Raw genomic sequence first — 27,390 nt, 5'->3', positions numbered from 1 at the left:
AGACAATCTTGGGTTGGATCGCAATGTTTGGGGTTCTTCGTTCCACAGGTGAGGAGTTCACAAGGACCCTACAAATGGTATTATAGCACAAGGTGAGTATAAGGCTAAGGTTTGAATTTCCGGTAAAGAAAAATTGAATGGTAAAGTTAGATGGACACATTATTTGACATTGAAAAATTTGGAGGCAAAGTGCTTCTAAAGATTTAACAACGGGATAAGAGAAAACAAACCAAGAAATCTATTCAATAAATGTTAAAAAGGGGAATATGATAATTTTGCTATTAAGGTGGAGATTGTTAGGTTTGGTGATAGTCAAATCACCACTCATATATTTTCAAAAGATTGAAGGTATTATGATCTTTAATAAAATGGAAAAACTGGTGTTTCTTGAAAAACAAGCACGGGACCGTAGTGATCTTTGTATAAAGATGTCAAGGAAGCTATAACACCTATCCATTTTGGGTAACCCGTCACCCCTTTGGGGTTCTAAGAAGGCATCTTTGGGTCTCCAAGAGAGAAACATGGTTTTCTCTGAGAGTTTTTGCTTGATAGCTTCTATGTCCAGAGAAAGAAAGCCAATTAGTTACTCTTAAGATCTCTTTTCGTTTAATGGTGTAGTTGTAGAAAAGATGAAGTTGATTGCTTGCTTGACATAGCAGGTTTAGAAGAGATGAAAGACTTTTGCCAATGTCTAGAGAGGTATATCTATTGTGACTTAGGAAGTGTAATCTTCATTGAAGATGATGGATTTCTACTTGCCAAGGTTGTGGAGATAAGTGAATCACATAAATATGTGTGTTATAGAGGTGTGCTTTTGCTTTTGTTTTATTACTTGCCCCTGATTTGTGGTTATATTTACCTACTTCTCAATTAGCCAATTGTGTACATGATCTTAGATAGAATCTTAATGCTTAGGCTTCTGAGTTCTACAAATAAGGGTATACATGAACCCTACACAAGAGGTGGCCCGAGGGCCGGCAGTGACTTGTTGGCCCTTTTTTCCTTGCTTTGTTTCTTTAATTATATTTTGCCTGGACTTGGACAAGGTTGGGCGAGGGCTAGAGCCAGGGCTCATGTCCCTGTAGGGACTAGGCATTGGCACTGGTGTAGGGACTAGGCATTGGCATTGGCATTGGCACTGGTGCAGGGACTAGGCCCAATGCCGGTCCATCGCGGGCCTAGTCCGTTGTTGGCCCAACATCTAAGTGTCAAAAACAAATGTAACCACCAAATTGTACCCAAAACACAAGATCGTCTCGTATACAAGACATTTTTGTTTTCTTGTACGTATCGTCCTGTACTCCCGATTTGCAAATACAATTGAGAGCGCTAGGCTTTTAGATCCGCCTTATATTGAGTTCTACATGAACCAGAGCATCTCTCTCTCTCTCTCTCGCATTTGAAGGATTTGTTGCGGTTTTAAACCTCTCTCATATCATTTGAATCGTGCAGGAAGGATGTTGTTTCAGCTTTAATTGCCCCCTCCCTCCCTCATAAACCATTGAGGGAAGGATGTAGTTGCAGCTGTGGATCAAGAGGTTGTTAAACTATTGCAAGAAGGATGTTGTTGCAGCTCTGGATCAAGAGGTTTTTTTCCGATTTTTTAACAGGTGAACGACGAGCACAACGAGGGACAAAAAGAAGGCCGAGCTAGCAAAAAAGCAAGTGCCGCAACATGTTCGACCTCCTAGCAGTGGTGGAACCCTAGACCTATCTCTGCATCTCACCTCGCTCTCATCTCTCGACTCCTGTGTTTCCATTTCACCTTTTTCGCTCTCTGATGATTCTGAATCACTAAGCTCTTGATCCTTCTCCTCACTTAATGTATCCGTTTTTACAAGTCCTTCATCCTCAACCTTTTTGGACTCTTCTTCTTCACTACGTATTATGATCTGATCCTCTTCAGGTGTTTCTGTTTTAGGAAATATTTGATCTGGTTCTTTTGTTTCAGTTAAAGATGGTTCAGTTACAATAGCGGGGGTTTCTATTTTTGGAAGTTCTTTATGCTCTCTCTCAATAATTGAAGGTACCTCTGGTTTTTCTGCTACTGCAATTTCTTCAACTTCCTTGGAAGCTTCAGGTGTTTCTAGTTTGGGAAGTATCTCTTCTTGTTTCTGTTCAGTTAAAAGCTCCTCTTCACTTTCTATTTCAGGAAGTTCAACGCCTGGTTTCTCTTCAATAGAAGCTTTCTCTGGGATCTCCACATCAGAAACATGCTCATCTTTAGAAGCCTCTGGTGTTTCCATTTCAGGAAGTTGCTCTTCAGGTTGCAATTCAATTGAACCTGCTTCCTGTGTTTTCATTTCTGGAACTTCTTGACAAGGTTCAAGAGCTTCTTTCTCTAGATGCTCTTTTTCTTGAGAAGATTGAGGTGTTTCAACTTTTGGAAGCTTTTCCTCTCTCCTCTCTTCAATAATATGTGCTTCCTGCAATTCCAATTCAGGGCTCACTTGCTCCCTTGCCTCTTCACTTGGAGGCAACTCTTTTGTTCCCTCTCCAGAAATATCTTTATCGACAAAGGGCTCTTTTGGCTCAGTAACCTTCTGATCACATTTCTCTTCAGCCAAAGCTTTTACCTCAAAATATTGAGTTTCGGGTTCCACTTTTACTACAGGAAACTCTTTTTCTCTCTCCTCTTCAAAAGCCCTTGATTCAGAAACTGGTATCTCCAGTTCTGGTTTTGGTTTGAGCAAAGGATCTTCATGTTCTGTTTTTAATTCAGGAAGTTCTTTATCTGCTTCCTTTTCTACTACAACGAACTCCTCTTTCTTCTCTTTAATAGGACTAACCAGAATCTCCAGTTCTTTTGTTTTAAGCAGAGGTTCTTCCTGATGTGGTTTCTTTTCCACTGGAAGAGACACTTCCTCTATCTTCTCTTCAATAGGTCTCTTCACAGTAACAAGAATGCTTGACTCTTGCCTCGGTTCAGTTAGTGGTTCTTTGTGAACTGCTGTCGATTCAGGAAGTTCTTGATCCGGTTCCTTTTCGATTACACGAGTCTCTTCATCTCTCTTCTCTTCAAAAGGAGTCTTTTCAATAACCAGAGTCTCTGGTTCTTGCCAGGGTTTAATCTCATGCTCATCCTCTATTTTCTTATCAGGTTCAATCTTGTCCGGTTTTGGCTTAGGAACTTCCTGATACGGCTCCTTTTCCACAACATGAGGCTCTTTCTCTCTCTTTTCTTCAAAAGGACTCATTTCAGGAACCGGAATCTCCTCTTGTTTGGGTTCAATCACATGTTTAATCTGATCTGGTTTCTTTTCATCTGGCACTTTCTCCATAGATACTTTGATATCAGTGGTTTCATTAACGTCTTCTTCCTCCTTTTCAGGTAAGCCTTCTAAATTTGCATTTTCAGGCTCTTCATCTTCTTTTTCTCTTGCAAATCCAATTGGAACTGATTCCTTTGGGCCTGGTATTATTACCTGAGATACCTTGAGATCAGTGATTTCATTGGCAGGAGCTTCTTGACTGTCTCCTTGTTCTTTCTCCAATTCTTTTACAGGTACTTCATGCTCCTTCGTGCTCACTACTTCAGGCCCTTGAGCTTCTCCTGGTTCCTCTATAGCTCCTTTCGCTGGTACGTCCTCTAATTTTATTGGAACCCCATTCTCTTCAACTACTGATTCGGATTCTTCCATTTTTTCTTCTTCCTCTTCTTCTTCTTCTTCTTCTTCTTTTTCTTCTTCTTCTTCTTCTTCAGCTTTTAATTCCTCTATTTCGAGGCCTGTTATCTCCCCAGGCCTGGTCTTAGGCATGTATACATGAAGGATCCCTTCCTCTTCCTCAAATGTGGCCCTTATACCATTGAGATCAACATTTTCTGGTATCTTGAAAACCTTTCTGAAGCTTCGAGGCTCAGTTTCTGTCTTACACATAGTCCACTTCACCATAATCATCTCTTGAATATTTTTCTTCCCATGTATCGTAATTAGGCTTCCACTATTGTCGATCTCTATGCCTAGTTTATCCTTTCTGAAACCTGTAAATTACGTGGAATGATGAAATATTCAGTAGTAGGAACAGATTGGTGATAGAAAAAATTAGAATAAACCCAATTGAGTTTTAGAGACGATGGTTTTTCATGAAAACTTGATAAGCAACAGTGTGAATTTTTCCAAAACTAGTAAAAAACCAAAGTCAACTTTTCAGAAATTTCTGGGGATTACTACGTTTTACAGAAAAGAAACCAAAACCTTTATCGACATTGACAATGCATTTCTTGGTAAACCACAGTTAGAGAAGGGGATCTTTACATCATCCAGGAGAAATTACATTTTCGAAATAAAGTAAATCCACCATTTGTTAACACGATTAGTTAAATTTTGTTCTTTTACATTTTTATTGATAATCATTTATTGAGAGGTACGTACTTAGTTCTATCCGAGTACATTTGCAGGCATATTTTGTAGCCTCTACCATAAATTCAAACTAATTAAGTAATTACCATTTTAGTGTGACATATAAAATTTCTGTTTATGACACCAAAGTTTGTTATGCTAAATGCTAGTGTTACTCCAAGTTCTACAAATTTGTCAAACAAAAATTTGGTGTGGCACATAAAACTTCACTCTAACTGTTGAGAGGCTCTTGTTTTTAATGGCCAGAAACAGATATATAGGTAAAATTTGAATTTACTGGTACCAAGCTGTTACTATGTTACTCAGAAATACAGTCAACATCATCTTTGTGCTGAATGCTCTATCCTAGTTTTGTGCAGAGATGGTGTTAGTTCTTTTACAGTTTATACACATGCGCAGATACAAAACACAACAGATATCTTAATTTCAGCCGAATTTCATAACTAAAATTTAAGAAAGTGATTCCAAACTACGAAAATATTTCAAATGTAATTAAAAGAAACTGAAAAATTGAATAGACAATTGTTCATACTTCATTTACATACCACGGAGTTTGCCGAGGAGGATAATCGTAGTCTTTGTCTCCATTGTAGTGAAAGAAGGTCCCCTTCCTTTTGTAATTCGAATGTCGCTGCTGTTGCCATCTCTTTCTCTTGTGATCTTCAACCCCAAGTCCACCTCCATCTCTTTGTATTCTCATTCTTTGGCATTTGCATCCATATTTCTCTCTTAGTTCTCACTCTTTGGCCTCCTGAACCTTCCTTTCTCTTAAATTTGGCCAAAGAATATTTGATAAGAGAGTTGGGAGACAAAAACATCTCAAGATGCTCCTTTCTCATTAGAAAGACCCATGATTTGCAAGTTAACTTGTTTCATACTCCTTTCTTTTTCCTTTTTCTTTCCTCTTTCTCTTTAATCTTTTGTTCTTTTAATGCAATCAAGCAACAAAAAAGGGTTGGGAATCGTGCTTCGACTTGTTGGTTAGTTCCCAGTAATGAAACTTTATGTCGCAGTTCAATTTCGATTCCTGCCGCAGAATTACTAGACGAAAAGAATCAATGGCATAATTTGCAATTCGGATAATTATATTAATTTTCTTTTAAAAATATTATAAAAATATATATTTTGACTTGGAAGAGCAGTAACTCTCTGTTTCTGTTTCAATTACAATTTTTTTAGCTTTATAATATTATGTAGTCAAAAAATGGGGAGGGAAGTTCTGGCATGAATTTGAAATTTACATAAATGGGTAAAAGCGTCATCACATTTCACTTTTCAAGTTTCTATTTATTACAAAAGCATGTCCAAATGCGCCAGCCATAGGGCAAAAGTGCAAAACCACAGACCGTCAACCGATATTTGCAGCATTACTGGGACCTGAAGCAAGGAATAAAACAACGCACATGTGAATTAAGTCCCACCAATAAAGCCAAGTAACAAACTTACCCTTAACTTTACTGAAATGACAAGGACAATGAAATTCTACGTCAGCTACCGTGCAAGGTATTGAGGGCGGGAATAGGCAGGGTCGCACGGCCCGGTTGGCCCAGTGCTAGAAAACTAGGCTGAGCGGGGGGAGGGGGAGGGTCGAGAAGATCAGATCGGGCTGAGCCTGTCCTCAGGGGAATAAAGCCGAGTTAGGACTAGGGTTGAGCTGAGCTCAGGTTAGGCCCATTGCCAGCTTAGAATCGGGTTAGCAATCGCCCTCATGTGGAACTATAGGTAAACTAGAAAAAAATAGAACTAGAGGATTTGGGGGACGAGGACTCGGATTGTCTAACCTTATCGGCAATTTTGAGAATTGCAACTCAAGCTCAGCTTGCACATTATGGTTGTGCAAAAAAATTAAGATTTCAAATTCCATAATGTGCAAAAAAATTAAGATTTCAAATTCTAAAAATAGTGTACATTGCAACAAATCATTTAGACCATCCACTTCACTCTAAATAAGTGTTTATAGATTCGCAAGATCTGAACCATTTTTTGAGTTTCAAATTTTTATCGTTGGTGTTGAAAATTAATTTTATAGCCATCATGAAGATTTCCGATGTCGAAAGTACTTTTCGGATGAGGATTTAAAATGAGGCTTTATTTTATTTTCATAAAGCCTAGGCCCTATTGAAACTTCATCCAAAGTAGTGTAGAATGATAAACATTAAAGGGGAAAATAATAAAAAAGTTAAAATTATAAAAATTAGTTTAGATTTCCAGTTCAATGTTTACAACAAAATAAGAAAATACTTAAAAAAATATAAGCGAATTTCAATTGGACTTGGCAATGGTCTAGACACGCCTCAAAGCAAAAGATCCCGATCTTTTTTAAATATACCATCAAAGGAATAATATACAACGAGACTATTTACTTTTAGTACAAAGATATTACAATTACTTATAACCATCAAATGTGAAATGTGATAGCTTGGGTGTGTCATAAAGTTGAAAACATTCCTTTTGAATTTTGAGTTTGTTGAATGAGATAAATGTAGCTACCCAATTTTACATCCATTGGTTATGAATAATTGTGACTGTCTTGTACCAAAGATAAATAGACTTATTATATACTTTCTTAATATAAAATTCATACTCATTGTAGTGTTTCGATCCTTTTTTATTTAACTTTTTTTTTTTTTGGTTTTTTTGAAGGTCTACACATCTCAACTGATTTACTCACTCAGGTTAGAGTTGAGTTGTTGGGCCGAGACAAATCATAAAACATTGACCAGGAAGTTATTTGGGGCACCTGAAAAGCTATCCCAGTGTTATACTGCTTGGGTGAGTCGACTTGGACTCGCCCAAGTAACTTGGGATCGCCCCGAATAAGGTGTCCAACTTAAGGATCTTCAAAATATGTTTTATAACAAATCTAAAAAAAAAAAAAAAATTTACTGGTAATATATATTTTTATGTTTTTTGTCATTTTGATATTAATTGAAAAGTGTTGGATTATTTTTAAAATATCTTCAATCACAAACTGATTTTTCACTATTTTTTTTTTACTTCATTTAGATGTGTTTTGTTTAATTAGATATTAAACATATTTTTTTTTTTTTGGTATTTTTTTAACACTTTATTGTTGCTACGTTGGAGTTACTTGGATACATGCCAAGTACTTTGTTCGGGCCTGGGCCGAGCACCTGCCCCGAGTCGCTCTTTCCAACACTCAGCTATCCAATGTCGAGCCAAGAAAAAACCAAGTAATCGTATTTGTAAGCATTTTCCAAATTCAGCATAAATGAAGGGCACTTCTCAAAGTAACGATCTTCATTTCCATCATCTTGATAGATATTCTTAACCATTAGTGGCATTATCATAAAAAATGGAAGATAAATTATGTGCGAAAGAACTGCGTTATTACCACAAAGTCCATAATATGTATGGACATATTATGCTGAGCCCATACTTTCTTGAGGTTTTTTATTTGCATTTTACGCCTTAAAATACAAAAGAAATGTACTTAGCAATTATAAGTAGACAAAGTTATAGATACATTCAAAATGAACTTTGTAAACATCATCTCTTCCAATACTTTTAGTGTCACACTTTAAATCAAAATATTATTTTTTCCTGTATTTACCTCCAATCAAAATATAAAAAAAAATTGAAAATAAAATGTTATTTTCCTTTCTCACTCTCTCCACCAGTCCTCTTTCTCTATTCCCTCTTTCTACCTGCACTCTCTTTCTCTCTACCCCCTTTCTCTACCCACCCTCTCAACCTTGCGCTCTACCTGTCCTCTCTTTTTCTCTCCTATATTCACCAATCTCTCTCGCTCTATCTCTCCACCTGCCCTCTCTTTCTCTCTCTCATTAGAGAGATTGTGGGGAGAAAGTAGAAAAAATGGGTAGAGAGATTTCTGGAGAACGAGGGGAAAAATAGGCTAAAAGAGAGAGTAAAAACATAGGTTGAGAGAGATTAAGAGAGAGAGATTAAGTTTTCTCTATAAGGTGGTAGAGAGAGAAACGGGTAGAGAGAGAAAGAGAGCAAGGCAGGTAGAGAGAGAAAGGAGGTAGAGATAGAGGGTGGGTAAAGAGAATAAGAGAGGAGAAAGACATTTTAGTCTCAATTTTTTTGACCTTTTGACTGAGGGTAAATACAAGAAAAAACAATATTTTATGTCTAAATTGTGATACAAAAAGTATTGTGGGGAAAAATGTCTACAAAATTCATTTTGAAGGGTATCTCTAATTTTCCCTAAAAACTACAACTTTAAAACCATTTCAAACATATGTTTGGACAGTTTGAAAGATCAATTATTTATCTGCCCAATATACAAAAATAACTGATGTGTTTGGGTGGTCCAAAAGTGTAACTTCTAAACTACCAAATTCAATTTTTTTGTATTTTGGGCAGTTTAAAAATTGAAGTTTCAAACTGCCCAAACACATATTTTAGATGGTTTGAAAATTGCGCTTTCAAACGACACAATTACATTTTTTTTTCTTTTTTATATTTTGATGGTTTGAAAGTCTTAACTTTGAAACCAAAGGTAAAAGGAGAAATAAAAAAGAGAATCCAAACAATAGAACCACAACGTAATATGTTAAAAACTACAGACCTTGTAATATTAATACGTCTTTTTTTCCAATCCACACGTATATTTGTCAAATGGAAACCCTATATAGAGAGCGCTAACATACCCTAATGGCATTGAAGTAATGGCTACTATATATTGGGCATGCCATATTTTACATCCCCCACCTTTTACCCTAGGGAATTTACAGTAATATCTTTAATAAATAGAGGTTTAAAAATGTTCTTACATTTTATGGTCTTTTTCCCTGTTTTCATTTTTCATTTCTTTCCAAAATATTATTGGTTTAAAATTAGTAGTTTCAAATAGTTCGTTGTATGAAATCAAAGAATCACTGCAGACTGTATGTGAGTAATCAAAGCTATCTAGACATATAAACTGATATATGGATTCAAAGCTGTCTGGAACTAATAATTCCGAAACTTATATATGGTGGCGAAAAGTATATATCGCGGTAAAAAGTTCTACCGCCGTGAAATAATACCCCACTGAAAAGCCCTAGTCTACCAGTACAGAGGTCTGTCGTGGTGAAAAAGTCAATTAAGTGTGGTGAAAAGGTTGGCTGCGATCACCATTAATCCTCTAAAGGCTCAGGCTCACAGTGATCTACTGCCAATATGTATTGCATAACGAGGTAAATAGATTTCAATATTTGGTAAAGAGTTTTAGGGCATGTTTGTTTTGGCTAAAAGATATCTTCCAAAAAGAAAAATTTTTCTAATTTTTGTTTTGGAAGTGGAATGTTTTGTTTTGAGATGTTTAAATATGTTCCGCGTATCGTGATTGATAACAAATATATATTAACAACATAAATATTAATATAAAATATAACATAAATATTAAATATAATATAATAAATATATACAATATATAGTATAACAACATACATATTATATATATCTATATAATATTATATTTTTATAATATTATATATGTTATGTCGTAGTAACATTGTATTATATTATATCATATCATATTAATAATACTAATATTATGTACTTATCTTATGCTTATATTATCTAATATTATATAATATAAAATATTATAGTATTTATATAAATTACCATTGATTTATTAATATTATATATTATTGAAAACTAATTAAGATATCAAACATATTATTTAATATATATAAATAAAATATCATATAAATAGAGACAAAAACGTTATGAAAGATTAAGTTCCTACATGTCTTAAGAACTTAAACTTTTATGCTTTAACAAAGAAATAAAAACTTTATTGGAACATATCTTTTAGAAAGAAATAAAAGTTCTTATGTATCAAGAGCAAAACGTTTACCAAATTCAAAATATTTCTTTTAGAAAGAAATCTTTCTAATTTTTTAAAAGTTTTGCGATTGACACGGTTTCCATCTAAAAGTTCAGAAAGTAATCTTCCAACAAAGTTCCTATTTCTTTGTTAAAACATGAAAGATTAAGTTCTGCAGGCTAGAGAAATTCGAACTTAGTCTTTCGTATTGTTTTTGTTGATCACTATTCACTATGCATGATATAAATACATAATATTAGTATTATTAATATGATATAATATAATATTATAGAATATTATGTTATATTATATATTTATTATAATATTATGTTAATATTATATTATAGAGAAAATATCTCATTATCCCCTATTTTTAACTTCCATATCTCATGAGACCCAAAAATTGAAAATATTACTTGTAAGCCAAAGGTCTCCATCTTTTCTATTTTACAACTCCCGAACCACACATTTTTTACCCAAATAAATACTAAAATGACAACCTATTCAAACTCCATCTCTCTCTTTGCTTCTCATTGAGTTTACCAACCAAAGGGTTTAACTTGAGCTCGAACATGAGCATACATTCTTATATGTGAGAGAGAGATGGAGTTTTAGAGAAGGAGAGATGGAGTTTTAGAGAGAGAGAGATAGTCATTTCATAAATTGTTGAAGTCAATAATACACGGTCAACAAGGTTCGAGGGTTGGAAGATAGAAAAAATGGAGTCTTTTTGCTTACAGGTAATATTTTCAATTCTTGGGTGTGATGAGATATAAAAGTTAAAAATAGGAGATAATAGAATATTTTTCTTATATTATATCCATACATCTTGAAGTCAAGATGATCGATTTGAGAATTTTTAAACAACCTCTTTTAGTAAATTTTTGAGGTCCACCTTAATTTCATTGTTTAGGGCCTCACCCTTATATAATTTTTTTTTGGATTTACAACATCAAAATTCAAAGAGTGGGGTCGGTTCATTTCCATCAAAATTTCAACGAAAATTTGGAGGGCAAATAAAAAATCTTACTTATTAGGGGTGGCAAAAGACCTGACCATACCGAGGACCCGATGGGTAGACCTGACCACAGATCAAGATAGGGGTCCGATTTTTGGACTCGACAGGTCAGGTTCGGATCCAAAACCTAGACTCGAACACTATTTGGGTCCGAGTCCAGCTGGACCTGACCTATACCTACAAATTGTTGGAGATTAAATACTTTACTGTAAGTCATATTCATATATGTGTATTAAGGATCGTATACAATAAGAACTTAGGACAAATCATACAACTTGAAATCTAATAGCAGGTGAGATGGTAAAAAAATAAAGAGAAAATAGAAGTCATAATCATAGAGTGGCAATGGACCCTATCAAACCTAAGACCCAATCAATATAGGTATAGGTCTAATTTTTAGACCCGATGGGTCGGCCTGTTGCCACCCCTAAACATTAGTAAGGAGTTTAAAATATTAATATCGTTAACAGTAGTTCAATTTTTTAAGATGGGACATTAGACAGAGTATCTAACTTTTAAGTATAGTTAAAAATACGACAAATTCTTAGGGAGATTTGTCACCTATGAGCCGCTGAGGTGGCACACGGCGACAGTTAAAAAATTAAATGATGACATGTATCGTTAGCAAGATGTACCATTGGGGTATCCATAATATTAAAAGAAAAGTCACTAGGTGTACCCTAGGGCTCTAATTGTATTCGCGGTCCATCTAAAGTTATAACCAATATAAGAAAAGTTAATAGAAGTAGACACATGCCTATATTAATCATACCGTCCAAAGATATAAAATATTCAAAGGAAAACATGTTTTGAAGCACAATAAATAAGATCAGTATTTTGTGATTTTCGATCAATGGGGACCGAAACTTTTCTAGAATGGTATCATTCCCCTGAAATCTCCTATGTATGCCTTTTTACTTTTTAAGCCTATTTAATGTTTTATCACATCTTTTCTCAATCTTTATCTTATAAATCTTCATTTTAATTTTTATCCATTTTGTTTATTTTTTAATATTCTTTAAATCGAATGAATCTAGACTCATTGTGAATCACCGATCCGAGACAGATATCTACCACAAAATTATCCACCATACCATTCCAACTTTTAAAGCAATGCTCAAAGCTAACACAAAGCACTTGACGATTCTCACACCGGACACACATGGGATACATGTAGATAAGTTAAACCCCCCTCTTTCATCTGTTTCCAACACATAAGCTCAAACTCTTACTTTCCTCTGTCTCTATTGGCAAAGATAATCCCACGTTTAAATCCGCAGCTGGGGCTTCCTCTTGTAAAAATGGAGAGAAAAGAGGGATAAAGGCATCAGCACCGTTGCCTTAGGTAATGGGAAGAGGAGGGTGTAGAGCTTACGCAAATCCCCCAATCTATGAACACGAGAACCAAGCTGGAACCAAGTGTTTTCTCATATGAGAATTGTTTCTCTCCTCCTTAGTGGAACTCATTGTGGAAGAAAGACTCTTCAGGTGGTCAAAAATAGCCTCGGTCTTGGCAATAGTTTTGTCGAGCATCATAATGAGGTCATTGACTCTATTCTCACTAAAAGGTGGAGCCCAAAAATTCCCATTGATTTACTACTTTTTAATAAAAAAGGTTGAGGTCACACCCCATGCCTCAGTGGGAGGAGCCAAAAAATCCCCACTAATTTACTACTTTTTAGGAAAAAGGGTTGAGGTCTGGGTTGTTACCCATCTCATACTTCACTTCAATTGCGCGTTGTGGCTTCCATTTCCACTTACAGTTTCAATAACCACTAACTAATTCAAAAATGAGAAGGGGCTTATCTTTCCCCTTGAATTACCCAAAAAAAAAAAACTCTTCCAATGGTCCAAGTCCATGCGCAAGAAGTTCAAGTTGGCTTGCACTTGTTAATATTGAACCCACTTCTGTGAAGGGATCAACCAATTGGTCAAAGTTGTGCAATTAGGTTTCTCCTATAAAGTTTATCAGCAATCCAAGTAGTTGGATAACGCATTTCTCTAGAGTCTTAAAGTCATTTTCCCCGCTCTACATGGCAAGAGAAGCAATCGTGTCTTGCGTTAAAACTTAAAGGTTTGAATATATAAGAGGCATAATTATAGATACCCCCAAACTTATACACTCTAACACCCTAATATTTTTTATACCACATTATTAGTTTCAATACTATTTTTCTTTACAACCACCCACAAGTAAAAAAGTTAATTTTTTTAAACCAAAAATCCTTCTATTCTAATCCACATTTCCATAACATACCCAACATTTGTTAGGCAAACACAAAATGTGCCAAGCCTCCTCTTTAAAAGTTGTGCAAGACTGGCACATTTTATGCTGGAGATAATGGGAAATGTGAAAAAAGAGAGGGCGTTTTGAAAATAAAAAATCAACTTTTGTACTTAAGAGTGGCTGCAAAACAAAATCAATATTAAAGTTAATGATATGATATTAAAAACATTTTGGGGCATGATGCATCTAAAAACAAATTAGAAGTATCTAAAAATTTCCCTAAAAAATATATGTAAAATATTTTCCTTTTTAAATCCCTTGATTATTATTATTATATGATTGTTGATAAAATAATTAAATTTACTATTTTAGCAATGAAATAGACAACATGAAAAGATTATATCTTCGTGCTAGAGCAAAATGAACAGTTACACCCTCATGCAAAACCCTATCCAAGAGGATTTTTAGGACCCCAAAATTTGGCGATTGACTCCTACAAATAAAAGCTTCACGGTGCACCACGGAGCTGCATGAGAAAAACTTAAGCTTGCAAACAGGCTTTTTAATTTTTTGATGCTCATATAGAGTTTTAAGTAACCAAAATATTCTATTGCTTTGGAACACGCTTTTCGGCTAACTCTAAAGGGGCCTCAAATCATGAAAATCCCCTTAAGTAATATGCCCGATGGACTGCTGTATACGAGCATATAGAAAGAAACCATGGAAAGTGCCTATCCCTAATAACAGTCAAGCCTTCCTTTAAATTGTCCTACAAAGGAAAACGTTAGCAATGGACGATCTCATGCAGCGGGGAGAATTTTGGTGATCATTTGTTTGTTGGGTAAGGAGGATGAAGAAAATGGAGAACTTTTATTCTTACACTTGGCTTTTAAGTCGGCAACATGGGAATGGGCATTCAACCTTATTGGTATACAACTGATGTTGACACGAAGATGTCATGGAGCAAATGGATATAGTAAGGTTCTCATGCACCCCTTATCTTCTATAACTAGGAATCTCAAATATCGGGATCTCACTCAAGATCGTGTATTCAATTAGCCAAATGTGAAGTAGATGAATACAACTATAAATCGAGTGCGAGAAATAAAGGAAACATAAAAAACACACCACAACAACACACGATTTATGTGGTTCACCTTATAGGGCGGGCTACAACCACGGCCTTGGCAACTAAAAATCCACTATCACAATGAATATTATAGTTTTGGGTTACAATAGATAATACCTACCTCTAAACATCGGTAAAAAACATCACCGATCTTTTCTAAACTCGCTCTCCTGATTGAGCAACACCATCGATCAACCTCTTTTCCACCACAATACCGCTACCAGAAAGATAACCTCGAGAGCAACATAAAGATTTTCTCCCTCTAAAAGTGGAAGTTAAACCCAAAACTCATAAGAATACCGCCTCTCTCTCGAAAGTCATGCCTCTCTCTCTTAGAGACCCATCTCCGTATTGGAGATCCATTCCCATAACCCCTAAGGGAGTGACCCTCAAAAGATGCGTATTATATCTTCCTTCACTCTCTTATAATGATATCACTTTCTTGTTTTTCAAGAAAATTAATTTTCTATTTTTCATAATACCCTAATATTTAGAAGAAAATATGGGTATGGTGATTTAGCTATCACCAAACCCGACAGATATGCCAAGTTTGACAAAATTTGGACAGTCCATTTGGAAGATCTTTAGAGTGGCAGTATTGTAGGAAATTTGGAAGTAGAGAATTAGGTGAACTTTTGAAAGCGTGACTTTGAATTAGGAAGGGGTTAAAGGTATAACTTTAATCAATTTGTGGAGTTGGTTCTCCATTACCAAGGAGGGGGTTTCCATTTCGAAGTTGGGCATCTTGCTTAATTTGAAATTAGGAAGGGGTTAAAGGTATAACTTTAATCAATTTGTGGAGTTGGTTCTCCATTACCAAAGAGGGGGTTTCCATTTCGAAGTTGGACATCTTGTTTAATTTGAAGGGAGTTGTAAACAATTATGTGGTTTACTTCAAACCAATGGAGAGGTGGAAACCACCTTTGCATGGATGTATTAAGTTAAATTTTGATGGAGCTCATTTGAAAATCCAAATTTGGCTAGGATAGGTGGAGTTATAAGGAACACAGTTAGGTAGATCTTATTCTACACATTGTGGTTTCCCTATTGATTTCGTAGAATTCAGTGCTTTCTTGCAAGGACTAAAGCTACTGAAAGAAAAGAGTTTTAAGAGGTGTTGTTTGGTGAAGGTAACTCGCTAAATGTCATCAACTGGATTAATTAAGAGAAGAAAACCACCTAAGAAGCTGTTGTCTATTTTGGCAAAAGTGATATTTTTAGAGATATGGAGGTCTCCCTTCAACATCTTTATAGAGAAGTCAATGATGTTGCTGATGGGTTGGCAAAAAGAGGATATATTTTAAGACCATTGCAATCTCTGATGGGATTGTTTATTGAATCTGTTGTAATCTTCTATGGTTAAAAAAATTCGTATTTTTGTAAAAAAAATAAATATAAAACATTACTGGTGAACACTTGAAAGGCCAGACCTAAATGAACAGCCTGCAATCACCAAGTTCAGAAAACCCTTTTCTATGATTTATTTAGATTTTTTATTTATGCCTTCTTTCGATGTTCCAAATTTGGTGTGTAAGAAGTGCCCCTAAAGCCTGATCATCGGTGTAATGGTCCGCCTTTCTACAGGGACAGAATATTTTCCCTTGATAAAACGAATTAGTAAACATATAACATGTTGTCACCAAAAAATTAGACTGCAGGTCATATAAACATATGACATATTGGTACATGCATCGTCTACCTTATATTGGGCTGATGTAATAATTCATCTAAATTGGAAAGTTGATGGGAGAGTATATGTTATGAGTCAAAAGCAACGTCCTATATATAGGGACCTCTACTAGTTTTGGTGGCCAAAATATTTTAGAATGGGGGAAATTCATGTGATCCCCATTTAGTAGTTGTTAGACATGAATAATAGGGTCGCAACACTTTTTCTAAAGAAGATATTATATACTATAAGACCCTTCATATTTAGTACAAAAAAGTCACAATCATTTTTAACCATTGTTTATGAAATTTTAAATATTGAAGTGCATCATAATACTTGTGAAATTCTATTTTGAATTGTCGCCAGCCAATAACACATTCCTAACTACCCAATTTCACATCTAACAATCAATGATGATTATCACCTACCTATTACAAAAATAAATAATATTTTTGTACAAATTTTGTTTTTTTCTTTTTTGAAAAACTCCAATGAGCATGCTTAAAAACTATGTAGAAAAATACGACCTTAGTGGCCCAGTTGGTGGTTGCTATGACGTATATGTTCCCGTTGGACATGAACGTGATGTATGACAGGAGAAAATTTTCAAGGCCATGATTGTTAAAAAAGAAAGAGCTCAAGAAGTTCTTTCTGGCGTGGGAACCACATTTAATGGGAAAGCGGTTGTTTTCCTAATTTTTGTCACTTTTTTGTGAGAAAACAATGTTTCACTTATTTGGATGCGGAAGACTAATCACAAAACTCTTTCTGTCAACAAACTTTTCTAGGGACCTAGGCGTATGAAAATTCCCTTAGGGAATCTCTATTTAAATTGGAACACGCTTTGGCATCACCACAGAAAAGTTTGTTGATTGAAAGAACTTTCCCATCAGCCTGGAAAGCGCTTTCACACCAAAAAAAAGTAAAGCAATACTTTCTCAAGGTAAATACAAAAAGTGAGAAAAAACTAAAAAAGCGCTTTCCCAATTACTATAGTAAAATCTGGTCACCCAAAAACCAAACTAGGGACAGTAATACTCTTCCAGAAAAGAGCTTTCTTAGAAAGTTCTTTCCAAATAAAGAAACAGGCTTCTAAACAAAATATGCAATGATACCATTTATCTTTCATACAGAAAAATAACATTACACCAAATCCTCGGATTTGAATAAGGCGACTGGATTGGGTAATTTATCACACGAAATGCCTGAGAAAATTCGATAAGGAGATTGAGGGTGAGCAAGAGACAAAAAAATTCATCCAAAAGTAATATCCTAGGACAAATTCGGAGCTCAAATAAATGGTTCAAATCTTGCCAAATATCAAATTTAGGTCATCTGTTTCATTGAATAATGAAAATTCACCAATTTCATTGGATCCAAAATCAAAACCAGTTAGTTAATGATAAATTGAAGGTGGATGTTAGGGATTTGGAGGTTCCAAATTTAATATCAGATGCAGTTCCGTCTCCCACGCACTTTTTTTATTATCTTAGTTTGCCCCTTAGTTCTATGTTACTAAAATCAGAATAACATCCGACTAGTTTTATTGTCTATTTTTTAATGTTTATGGAACATGGGGTTGTGCCTTAGGTCACTTGAGGACCGGTTCCTATGTCCAAAATATAGGACTGCCTAGAGTTCCAATCGATCCGGTGTTGGTAGCAGCGGACCAATCTGAGTCTTAATTTTCCAAAACCCACACAGGGATTGGATGTCAGATTATCGTACCGGGAAATGAACAACTTACACACCAGTCCAATGTCAAAAACATCAAACCAAGGGATTAATACACTTTCGACTTGTCTATGTTTGCAGCATTGGACAACCACTTCAGGGTTGTCCAATATCCAACCAGTCCCAAAGTGACCTAAATTGGAGGTCACAAGCCCACGTTCCATGAAAGAACTAAAAAAAAAAAAGCAATTAAATATTTGTACCATTGGACCGAGGGGAAAACTGGGAAAATAAAAAACACATGGGGCATGGACCTAAATGCAACATTTTGGAATATTATACCTTTGGGTGTTGTTTCTTTTTTATTTTTAATCCTTTTAACATTAAGATATATTTTAAGAGGTTTTTAAGAGCCCAAAATCATTCGTTTTTGTGCTAGCAAAGGAGTTGTAAGTGTTTTGCAGTCTTTTTTGGCCGTAATACTGCGCTTTCCAGTGCTTTAAAATGATTTTTCGTGGGGCGCAAAGCTTTATTTTTCCAAGGCAGTCAATGCTTGGTGTTTTAGGCCAATTTGGGAGCTCCAAATAATTCAAGATATAAAGTAAAATGTCACATATAACCGTTGTTTTTTAAAATATTTAAAAAAGAATGAAGATAATATTAGTAACAAAACTTTACATTATATTGAAAATCAACTCAAACTTCCCGAGATGCTTTCAAAGATCCTACTACTTTCAAAGCAAATAAAGCAAAGAATTTTGAAAGGCAGCATAATTCCATGCAAAATATGGAATGTAAAGTTTAGCTACGAGGATTTTCAATGTAGCCACTGACGAAGCCATGAACTATTTATAAATATTTAGGGCACAGTGACTTATAAATCAGGCAGCATAGAGCAATAAAAAAACAGTCTCGCTGTGGCATAAAGGAGTATTTTAAGCTATTTATTTTGAGGTAGGAATGGGAGGCATTGTTGTTAGATGGTTAGATGGGTACGATATTGGAACAAGAACCCAAAGCCAAAGGAGCGGTGACCCAAAACCCCAGTTTTTTTTTTTTTTTAAATTATTATTATGAGTGTATGAACTAGTCAAGCTCCATAAGTACAACTCTTGTAAGCAAATAGGGAAGAAATAGAGAAAAACTCCTTACTTCCGAGAAGACCGAGTTAGACTCTGAAAACACAATCAAATATTGAACCTCGAAGACCCTACACCACCAACAACAAAGAACCCTAATCACATAAAGTGCTTCCAAAGACCTTGTCCTCTCTAAAGTCAATTAACTTGGGCTTCTCATCATATTCCTATTAATCACCATCCCTTTAGCAATCACCTCACAAGTCAGCGTTAGGTCGACATACAACCTGCTCTGTCAGCGCTTATAAGAGAATTGGTAACAACATGGTGGCAACTAGTGGGTGTCCACGCACAACCAATGACCAAAAAATAAGGTTCATAAGATTGGGCAATAGAGAAATGTGAGATACAAGAAGCTGATGAGAAGGAAAGTCAAGTGAAAGACGAGTGAAAAAATAGAAAAACTAAGAGATTATAGAGGGATTGATCATAGACACCCCCCTCTCTCCTAGAAAACTATACAAGGCAACCAAGATAAGAGATTAAACCCTCCAAGGAAGAAACAACCTCGAAACAAGGCACGTGAAAACCCATAACTAAGCCAGCTCCATCTTAAGTGCTAACCTAAAGTAGCCAAATATATGAGATTTTATGGCTCTTATGAAAAACCCAAAAACCGCAAAAAAGCCCAATACCAACCCCCAAAAGAAGGATAAACACAATCTTAGGTGTTAACCTTCTTAGGGAGATGAGAGACCAGGAAAAGGGATAGTAGTCAAAAATAAAGATGCAGATCTTGAACAAGGGCAAAAGAAGGAAAAAAGGAGATGAAACAAGGATTTTTTTTTGGTGAAAATTTATTCTAACCATAAAAGGCCTAATGCCTCTCTCTCTTTCTGAAAACGAAAGGGCTGCAACGTAAGAAGGCTAAGAAAGCCTAAAAGATCAAAGAGAATGGGTGGAGATATGGTTGGGAAAGAAAACAAGGGAGATAAGGAAGAGAGAGAGAAGCAAAGCCAAAGAGAAATCCGAAAGGAAAAAAGAAAGGAAAAGGGGAAGGAGGAAGACTCAAATAGAGAGAGAAGGGGGGAGAAAGATAGAAAGATAAGGAAATCTTGCTCAATGACTAAGATATAGAGGAAAACTAGGAGAGGGGATATCTAGAGATAGAAGATCTGGGAAGGAGAAAAAAGATATGAGAGAAAGGAAGGAGATTAGAGAGAAAAGGGTAAATAGGAGATTACAAAAGGAAAGAGGCACTATGACAAGAGAGAGTGAGTAATAAAGAGATGAGAAAAAAAATGGAGAGAGATGGCAAGCTTTTTGGGAGAGACGATAGTTATGGTGACAAAGATGAGGTTCTATAGCAATAGCGGCCTAGCAATCGACAAATCTAAGCATCATCACAACCCTTTCTCTCCTCATTTAAGTGGAAGTGTATCAAAACTCCTTTACTTATTGGATACGGTTTACATAAGGTTAAAACTTTTTTTATAGAAGCAATGTTGCAGTAATCTACACTGTCCATTTTAGTTGGACGGTGCAGATTTTGTGTTTATTAAAATAATATCAAATCTACACCATCCAAATAAAATAGACAATGTAGATTACCACAACATTACTTTTACAATATTGTAAACTTATATAAATTTTTTCGTTATTTGTGTAGTTGTCGTTGAAGTAGGTTGGAGGTAACAGTACTTTAACAACTTCACACTTTATGCATCTTAAGAACCTGACAATCACACACATATCCCCAACACTCCTTTTCCTACTTGCACATTGTCCTTTCTTCTAACATAGGTTGAGGTTTCCCTGTGATCAATTATGTATATAAAATATTACAACATGGGGACATGTTTTGTACTTACTCTCTCCAATAAAAGGCCTAATCGAAAAAAATATATTGACCTAATTTTTCCTTAGTAAATAACTTTCAATCCTCCTTTTTTTGTGCAGCTCGGGAAAATCTCTCTCTCTCTCTCTCTCTCTCTCTCTCTCTCTAACAAACTTGTTGACGAGTCCTGCTTACCACTAGCCTCGTGCTTCATCCGCCAGATTACTCTTCTTCCCTCTAATCTACTTCTTTCATACATTTTTTTGTCTCTTTCTATTAGATCTTCTCCTATATCTCTGCTTACTCTCTCTTAAATCTACCTCTCACATCTCATTACTCTCTCTTGCCGTTAGAACTGCCTCTTTCCCTTAGTTCTTGGCTCTCCATCTTTTAGATCACCTCTATATCTTTATTTCTTTCAGATGTACTATCTCTCTCTCTCTCTTTCCCCTTTTTTTTTGCTCCGCACTCTTATATCTCACTTCATTTCTCTCTAGAGCCTTGTTCTCTACTTCTTTCTAATCTCCCCTTTCTCTCTTTCGGATCTCTCTACTTCTTTCTTTTTCGACAACCCTGCCTTCTCTCTCTCCTTTTCAAGCCTCTATCTTCCCCGCTCTCCCTCTTTTGTTTTCAACCCTTCTCTTTAAGATAAGGTTTTCTCCTCTCAATGCTTTCTAGCTTTCTCTCGGCTATCCACTGAAAGAAAGGCCTTAGGTTGGGTGTGCGGGCTGATTCTCACCCTTCCTCCAAACTTTTTATCATCCTTTCGTCTCTTCCATCTACCTCTTTCACCTACCATCCTTTCTCCCTGCTCCACTCTTTCTACCCCCTTTATCTTTTATCCATGACATTTCTTTTGCATTCGACCTTTCTCCCTATAGACACCTGTTTTTCCAGTGGAAAATCTACAGAATAGCCTTCCCCAGTCAAGACCTTAATTTTTCCTTCCTAAAAATAATTCATTTTTCTATCCTAGACCGCACCAGGGACTATCTTATCCTGGTATACCTTAATGCTCCATACTACAAGGTCCACGGTCCTAACGTGTATCTCTCTCTCAAACCACCATTATTATTATTATTTTTCAAACTCCAATATTACATCCCATCATTACACCGCTTATCATTACACCCATCTTCACTATATTAATTCTCTCTTCATTCACTCATCTACTTTTCTATTTCCCGCTCTATTTCTAATGACTCACTCTCTCTCTCTCTCTTTCTCTCTCCATCATTACCTTAACCCCTTAATATTACACTGACTCTATTTCTCTCCGCTCATTCTTCCCTTTTTTTTTTTTTTATATCTCAATTAGGGAGTGAATACAATGATGGAGAGAGAGTGTGTGTAATGATGAAGTGGGAGAGAGAGATGTTGGAGTGATGGAGAAAGAGAAGGGGAAGAATGAGTGAAGAGAGAGGGGTGAGTGTAATGAAAAAAGATTAAAATAATGATGAAGAGATAGAGAGAGAAAGACGGGAAGATAAAAGGGTAAAGAATGGGTAGAGTGAAAGATAGCATAATGATAATGGGTGTAAGGATGATAGATGTACTACCAGAACGTAATGTTGGGGTTTGAAAAAAAATGATGATACGGGGTTGGAGAAAGATAGAGAGACAGATGTTAAGAGCATGGAGCACTAGGGTGCACTAGAGTAGCATAATCTCTAGAGTGGTTTAGGGTCGAAGAAAAAACAAAAATTTAATAAAACAACATTAAGGTTTTAACTAGAGAAGATCTGAGCCAGATTCCTGAGATTTTTAGAGTTTTTAGTTCCTTTGAATTTCCTTAGCTAAAAATGCGATATCTTTTTCTAGGCTCTCAACACCTCGAGAGTGGGAAGTCCCCTATATTTAGCCACTCTAGGTTAATGCCTAAAACGGGCCCGGTCTAGTAGTAGTAGCGCACTTTTGTGAGCCTTCATGTGGAGTTCAATATTTCCTTTTGGAGACTTCAATTTCCTTATGTCTTGATTAATATAGCTCCCTTTAGGGAGTTGGCTAAGTTCGGTTCTTTTTTCCACCTCCTCTAGGTTCCTCTTTGTTCCCTCTTTCTCCGTATCTTCCTTCTCATAGGCATTTTTTCTCTCCCATCTCTCTCAAACATGTTTTTTTCAAAACTTTACTTTTCAATCGCTGGTTGTGTGTCAAAATTCGTTAGCATTCCACTAAACACTAATCAATCTCCTTCTGGGCATTATCAGACTAGTGCAAGTTATGTGTCACCCCAACCCTGGCTTCCGAGATTATTGTTGAAGGAATGGCCCTTATTGAAAGCGTTGATGAGAGGTTCGGGTCCAGAGAGTTTTGTATCGATGGAAGTTTCTTTGCATGGCTTAGTGGGGTTCTTAGGTAGGTGATGGTGTAGGGTCATTCGAGTTTGAGGATTCTTTGTGCTCTAAAAGTCTAGGATGGTCATTCATAGAAGTAGGGAATGGTATTTTTCTATTTCTTCCTCTCTTTATATATAGTTGTATATTATTATTGTTGTACTTGTGGAGCTTGGCTATTTATATAATGCAAGTAATAGTTCACAATGTTAAAAAAAAGAAAAGACAAAGTTGACTTCGAAAAAGTTTCACTTCATAACAACATATGAGTATTTTCAACAAGATTTTTAAATTATAAATTTTTAAACACTAGTTCTAGATGTCCAACAATCGGATACTTTCTAATAAATGATAGGATATTATTTTTTGGAGACATATATTTTTTTTTCCAATAAGTATTTACAATAAAATCATTTATTCTTATTATAAGGAAGTTGCAATCATTATTGATAGTTAGATATGAAACTGAGTAGTTGGAGATGTGTCATTGACTGGGTGCAAAATCTAAAATATAAATTTTCAAATATTATGACACATTTCAATATTATTCGATTTCATATTTAATGGCTAAAAAAGATCGTGACCACTTTGTACCAAAAGTGAATAGTCTTAAAACATACATCATCGTTTTCTTTAAGTCGAGGGTTGAGTTGGTTTTGATAGTTAGATTGAGTAGAGATGATATCCCTAAAACTTGGGGTCCTAAAAAAACTCCTTTACCTTCCTAGACAAGGCTTTCCCGTCATGTGCTCTCAAGGAAGTTGCCAAGACTTAGTTGCCTAGAACTCTATATGCACCATCACACTCAGGAGACCCCCTCGTTGGGTTAATAGAATCGTCTGAGTCCAAAAATCTATCATCCATAGACCGAATCCAGATGGGCGATTTTAAAATACCGGCCATGGCATCTAACAATCTCTTTGCTTGGAAAATATAATGGATAGGGTGTTGTAACCACCCATTTTCAAATGAAAAATTTTAGATGATGGCGTCGTCCATGGGCCACGACGGTGCCCTGTCTATGACCACACTGTAATGCCAATATCATCCATAACTAAACCATTCATTTTCAAAATCCAACGTTGTTAGAAGTCACGGACTATCTAATACGCTATGGTCATGTAAACATACAAACATATGCTACACGAGTGAAGGCACTGAGCATCATACATAATAATAGAAACGGTTGAAATCAGTGCCATCAGATTCACTTCCCTTCTTCAGACTTTACGACCAAATCGAAGCGTAGTGAAATCACTCCATGATATATTTCAATATGCAAGCCTTTGTCCTAATCATTTATGTGCACTTTTCATTTGATGAAAGTGCCCTTATGATCTTCAAAATTTTGTGACGTACCTCCAAAAGTTAGAACGTACATTTTAAATGTTAATATAATTTAAAAATACCCCAATAATATGTTTTTAATATTTGTTTAAAAAATGTACACAAAAGACATCCTCGAATCAACAGCGAGAACCCAAGTACTTTCCCTTGGGCGAATAAGAAGAGCTAGGGCTGGACCTTGCCCTAACAGGCTGGTTGGTGTAGGCCTGGCCTAGCACTAAGGGGCCACAAAGCCCAGGCCCAAGTCCAAGCCCGAACTATGTTATAAGGCCGGATTAGGTCCGGTTGAGCCAAATAAAATAAAATTGTATATATACCATATTGTTGACAGAGGCCCTGGTTTTTTAGAGCCAGCCTGGGGAACCTTACGTAGAGCACGCCAATATAATAACATATAACGTTGCACGTATTACATGTAGCATATTATTTCGATAACAATACAATGCTTCTATGACATGTAGCATAGTATTTCGATACTAATTTCAATGCATCACGGCTCCCAATTTAAAATTTCAAAAAGTTCAAACAACCCAACAAAAGCGAGGCAAAGGCAAATTTACTTTAATTAACCGAAAAAAAAAAGAAAAAGAAAAAGAAAAGCCCATAACCAATGGTCCCATACCCGTCACAGAAAAGGTCACAGACCATTTTAGTAATCCACCCACGTTCTCGATTTTCCCGCGCAAACCATTTTTGTGGTTAAAGAAAAAAAAGCAGGAATACTCAGTAATTACACCCATGTTTTTAGGGGGGAAAACAATGAAACAAGGGTGGATTACTAAACACGTGGCTGGCCCATCTAACCCCCAAAAGAAAAGCAGATGGAGAAGAATCCAATAAAGCATCTACTTTTGGCATTGTTTATAGACCGCACAGGTACTAAACGGACCCGCTGCTTTTATTCCCATTCTTCAAAAAGAGTCTATCGGTCCTGCGAGACCAATTGTGCATTTGGTCCGCAAGTCATACCGGCAATTGTGCATTTGGTACTGCGAGACCAATTGTGCATCAGTTCGGCGGCTCCGTTGGTCCGTCCAAGATATAATAGGGCCTAGGCCACAAAATGTGGCCCTATGGTTGGACTAGGGCCATTACAAGCCCGGTTCGGCCGAGCCTAAGCCTCAAAGCCGGTCCAGGCCGGTCCTCGGGGACCCTTGCACGAATGGAGTTTCATGAACCCAAAAGTTTCAAAAACTTTTCTCTCCCACTAAGGTCAATTTCAAGAAAAGAGATCAAAAGTGATTTGCAGCCCTTGAACCGCCCGTTTCAAAATGCCCTTGAATCTCCACCATCCAATTGGATGGAAGATTAGATCTGGGGATTTGAGCTCAAAGCCACTTTTGTTTCCTGTGAAATTGCTTAGTGACCCAGACGCGGGACCACCGTAGAGAACCCCTCTATTATGTTTGTATAGTCTGCTCAGCAATTCGTACCTGGTATGGGGCGTCTGAAGTGGGAAAAGGAGGCCGTATTGCGGCCGCATCTGCTTCCCCTCTCGGCAAAGGAACCGCAGGCGTGCTACTAATGAATGGCATCCCACCGGCGGAATCAGGCACTCCCGAGTTTTCCGGAGCCGGAAAACCCATTTCCGGGGGTGAGGAGAGGGGGGATGTCGCCGGAGAAATGAAGGGCCATGGGTGGATTGGCGGGAGAGGGCCACCTGAAGTTGGAGAGGGAGAGGGGGAATGGTCCGGCAGATTCGGATGATGTTCCGGTGGTTTTGGGGAATATTCCGGCGAGAGTTTGGGGTTAGATCTTGGATGGACGGTTATGGCTACTTTTTGGCCTGCCTGGCAGTGGGAAAAGGCGCCCTCCATAGGTTTGTTGCAGGCGAAGTAGAAGATGCCATGGCGCGAGGCAAGCCACTGAACACAGTGAAGAGAGAGAGGTGAAGTTTAAAATCCTCAAACTGGTAGTAACCGATTTAATGCAGATATGTGAGAGAGAGAAGGCATATTTGAGTCTAAGCTGCCCAATGGCAAACTTAAGAGAGAGAAAATCACAGAGTGCAAGAGAGAGAAGTTTAAAGAGAGCGTACCGTGAAAGAACCGGAATAACCTTGATCGAGAACAGTTGCTTCAGTGAAGTTGCAGGAATCGAAAGCCCTCTTGTTGCGGAAGACGCATACGCCGTGTTGAAGTTTCCGGTATTTGAAGACTGAGAAAAGAAAACATGGGTTAAGAGAGAGAGAGAGAGAGAGAGAGAGAGAGATAGAGATAGAGAGAGGAATAGGGTGAGAGAGAGAGAGGTTACCAAGTGTGTCTCCAATGTGAACTGTATGCGAAGAAGCCCAAGCAGAGTAATCGGGGGCTGATGAGAGAGATTGGAGGAAGTTGGTCCATTCTGCAACTCCTCCAACTGTAATGCTCTTCCCATGCCCAACGGAGAATAAGAGGACAAGTGTTATCAGCCATGTCAAGGATGATGGCCAACACACCTGCAATAATACCATCATCCTGAAAAGCTCAGGAGAGAGAGAGAGAGAGAGAGAGAGAGAGAGAGAGGTTTGGGGTTTTATGGGGGGGGGTTTTGAGAGAGGCAAATGCAGGAGTGTGAGGACTCTTATAGTATGCAGGAGTGCGAGGACTCTTATAGTAGCATATTTGGGTTCTCTTTCCTGCTGATTTAAAAGGGAAAAGTTTACATAGAGCCGAGACTCTAAACAATCACATTGGAGCTTACCTTATGTCCTCATATTGATCATCTCGACATCATTATGTATTGGAGCCTATCTTAAAAATTTCATTACAAGAGGTTGTTTTGATGCTCAAATATTCTCATATTGATTATCTAGTATTCAAGATATACATATATAAAAAAAAATAGATTTTAAAATTTAAAAATAATATATTTTATAATACATTTTTTTATTATCAATTTTTAAAATTTTTAAATTTTTATAAACTAAGCTTTAAA

The 27,390-nt window shown here is 36.6% G+C and overlaps 2 protein-coding genes across 3 annotated transcripts; both read right to left on the bottom strand.

Annotated features, from left to right (window-relative positions):
- Window positions 1-1,232: 1,232 nt before the first annotated feature.
- On the bottom strand, window positions 1,233-5,738 carry LOC18441218 (uncharacterized). Its single transcript, XM_006851339.4, has 2 exons — window positions 4,907-5,738; window positions 1,233-3,982 (listed from the first exon to the last, which is right to left on the bottom strand). Exons 1-2 carry the CDS (start codon window positions 5,043-5,045, stop codon window positions 1,581-1,583), a joined length of 2,541 nt encoding a protein of 846 aa, XP_006851402.1. The 5' UTR covers window positions 5,046-5,738; the 3' UTR covers window positions 1,233-1,580.
- LOC105421205 (Cupredoxin superfamily protein) lies at window positions 5,582-27,068 on the bottom strand. 2 transcript variants are annotated; one of them, XM_011627703.3, is made up of 4 exons: window positions 26,728-27,068; window positions 26,513-26,631; window positions 25,908-26,339; window positions 5,582-5,738 (listed from the first exon to the last, which is right to left on the bottom strand). In XM_011627703.3, exons 1-4 carry the CDS (start codon window positions 26,927-26,929, stop codon window positions 5,652-5,654), a joined length of 840 nt encoding a protein of 279 aa, XP_011626005.3. In that variant the 5' UTR covers window positions 26,930-27,068; the 3' UTR covers window positions 5,582-5,651. The 2 variants fall into 2 exon arrangements, with proteins under 2 accessions (XP_011626005.3, XP_088706942.1); XM_088850816.1 differs by lacking the exon at window positions 5,582-5,738 and adding an exon at window positions 24,847-25,463 and having other exon boundaries at window positions 26,728-27,054.
- Between the last annotated feature and the right edge of the window lie 322 nt (window positions 27,069-27,390).

This window comes from Amborella trichopoda, chromosome 11 (genome assembly GCF_054954075.1).
Source record: "Amborella trichopoda isolate Santa Cruz 75 chromosome 11, AtrichopodaSantaCruz75HAP2 v2.0, whole genome shotgun sequence".
Lineage (NCBI taxonomy): Eukaryota > Viridiplantae > Streptophyta > Magnoliopsida > Amborellales > Amborellaceae > Amborella > Amborella trichopoda.
Note: the sequence above shows the minus strand (reverse complement) of the source record. Positions and strands in the feature narration are given on the sequence as shown.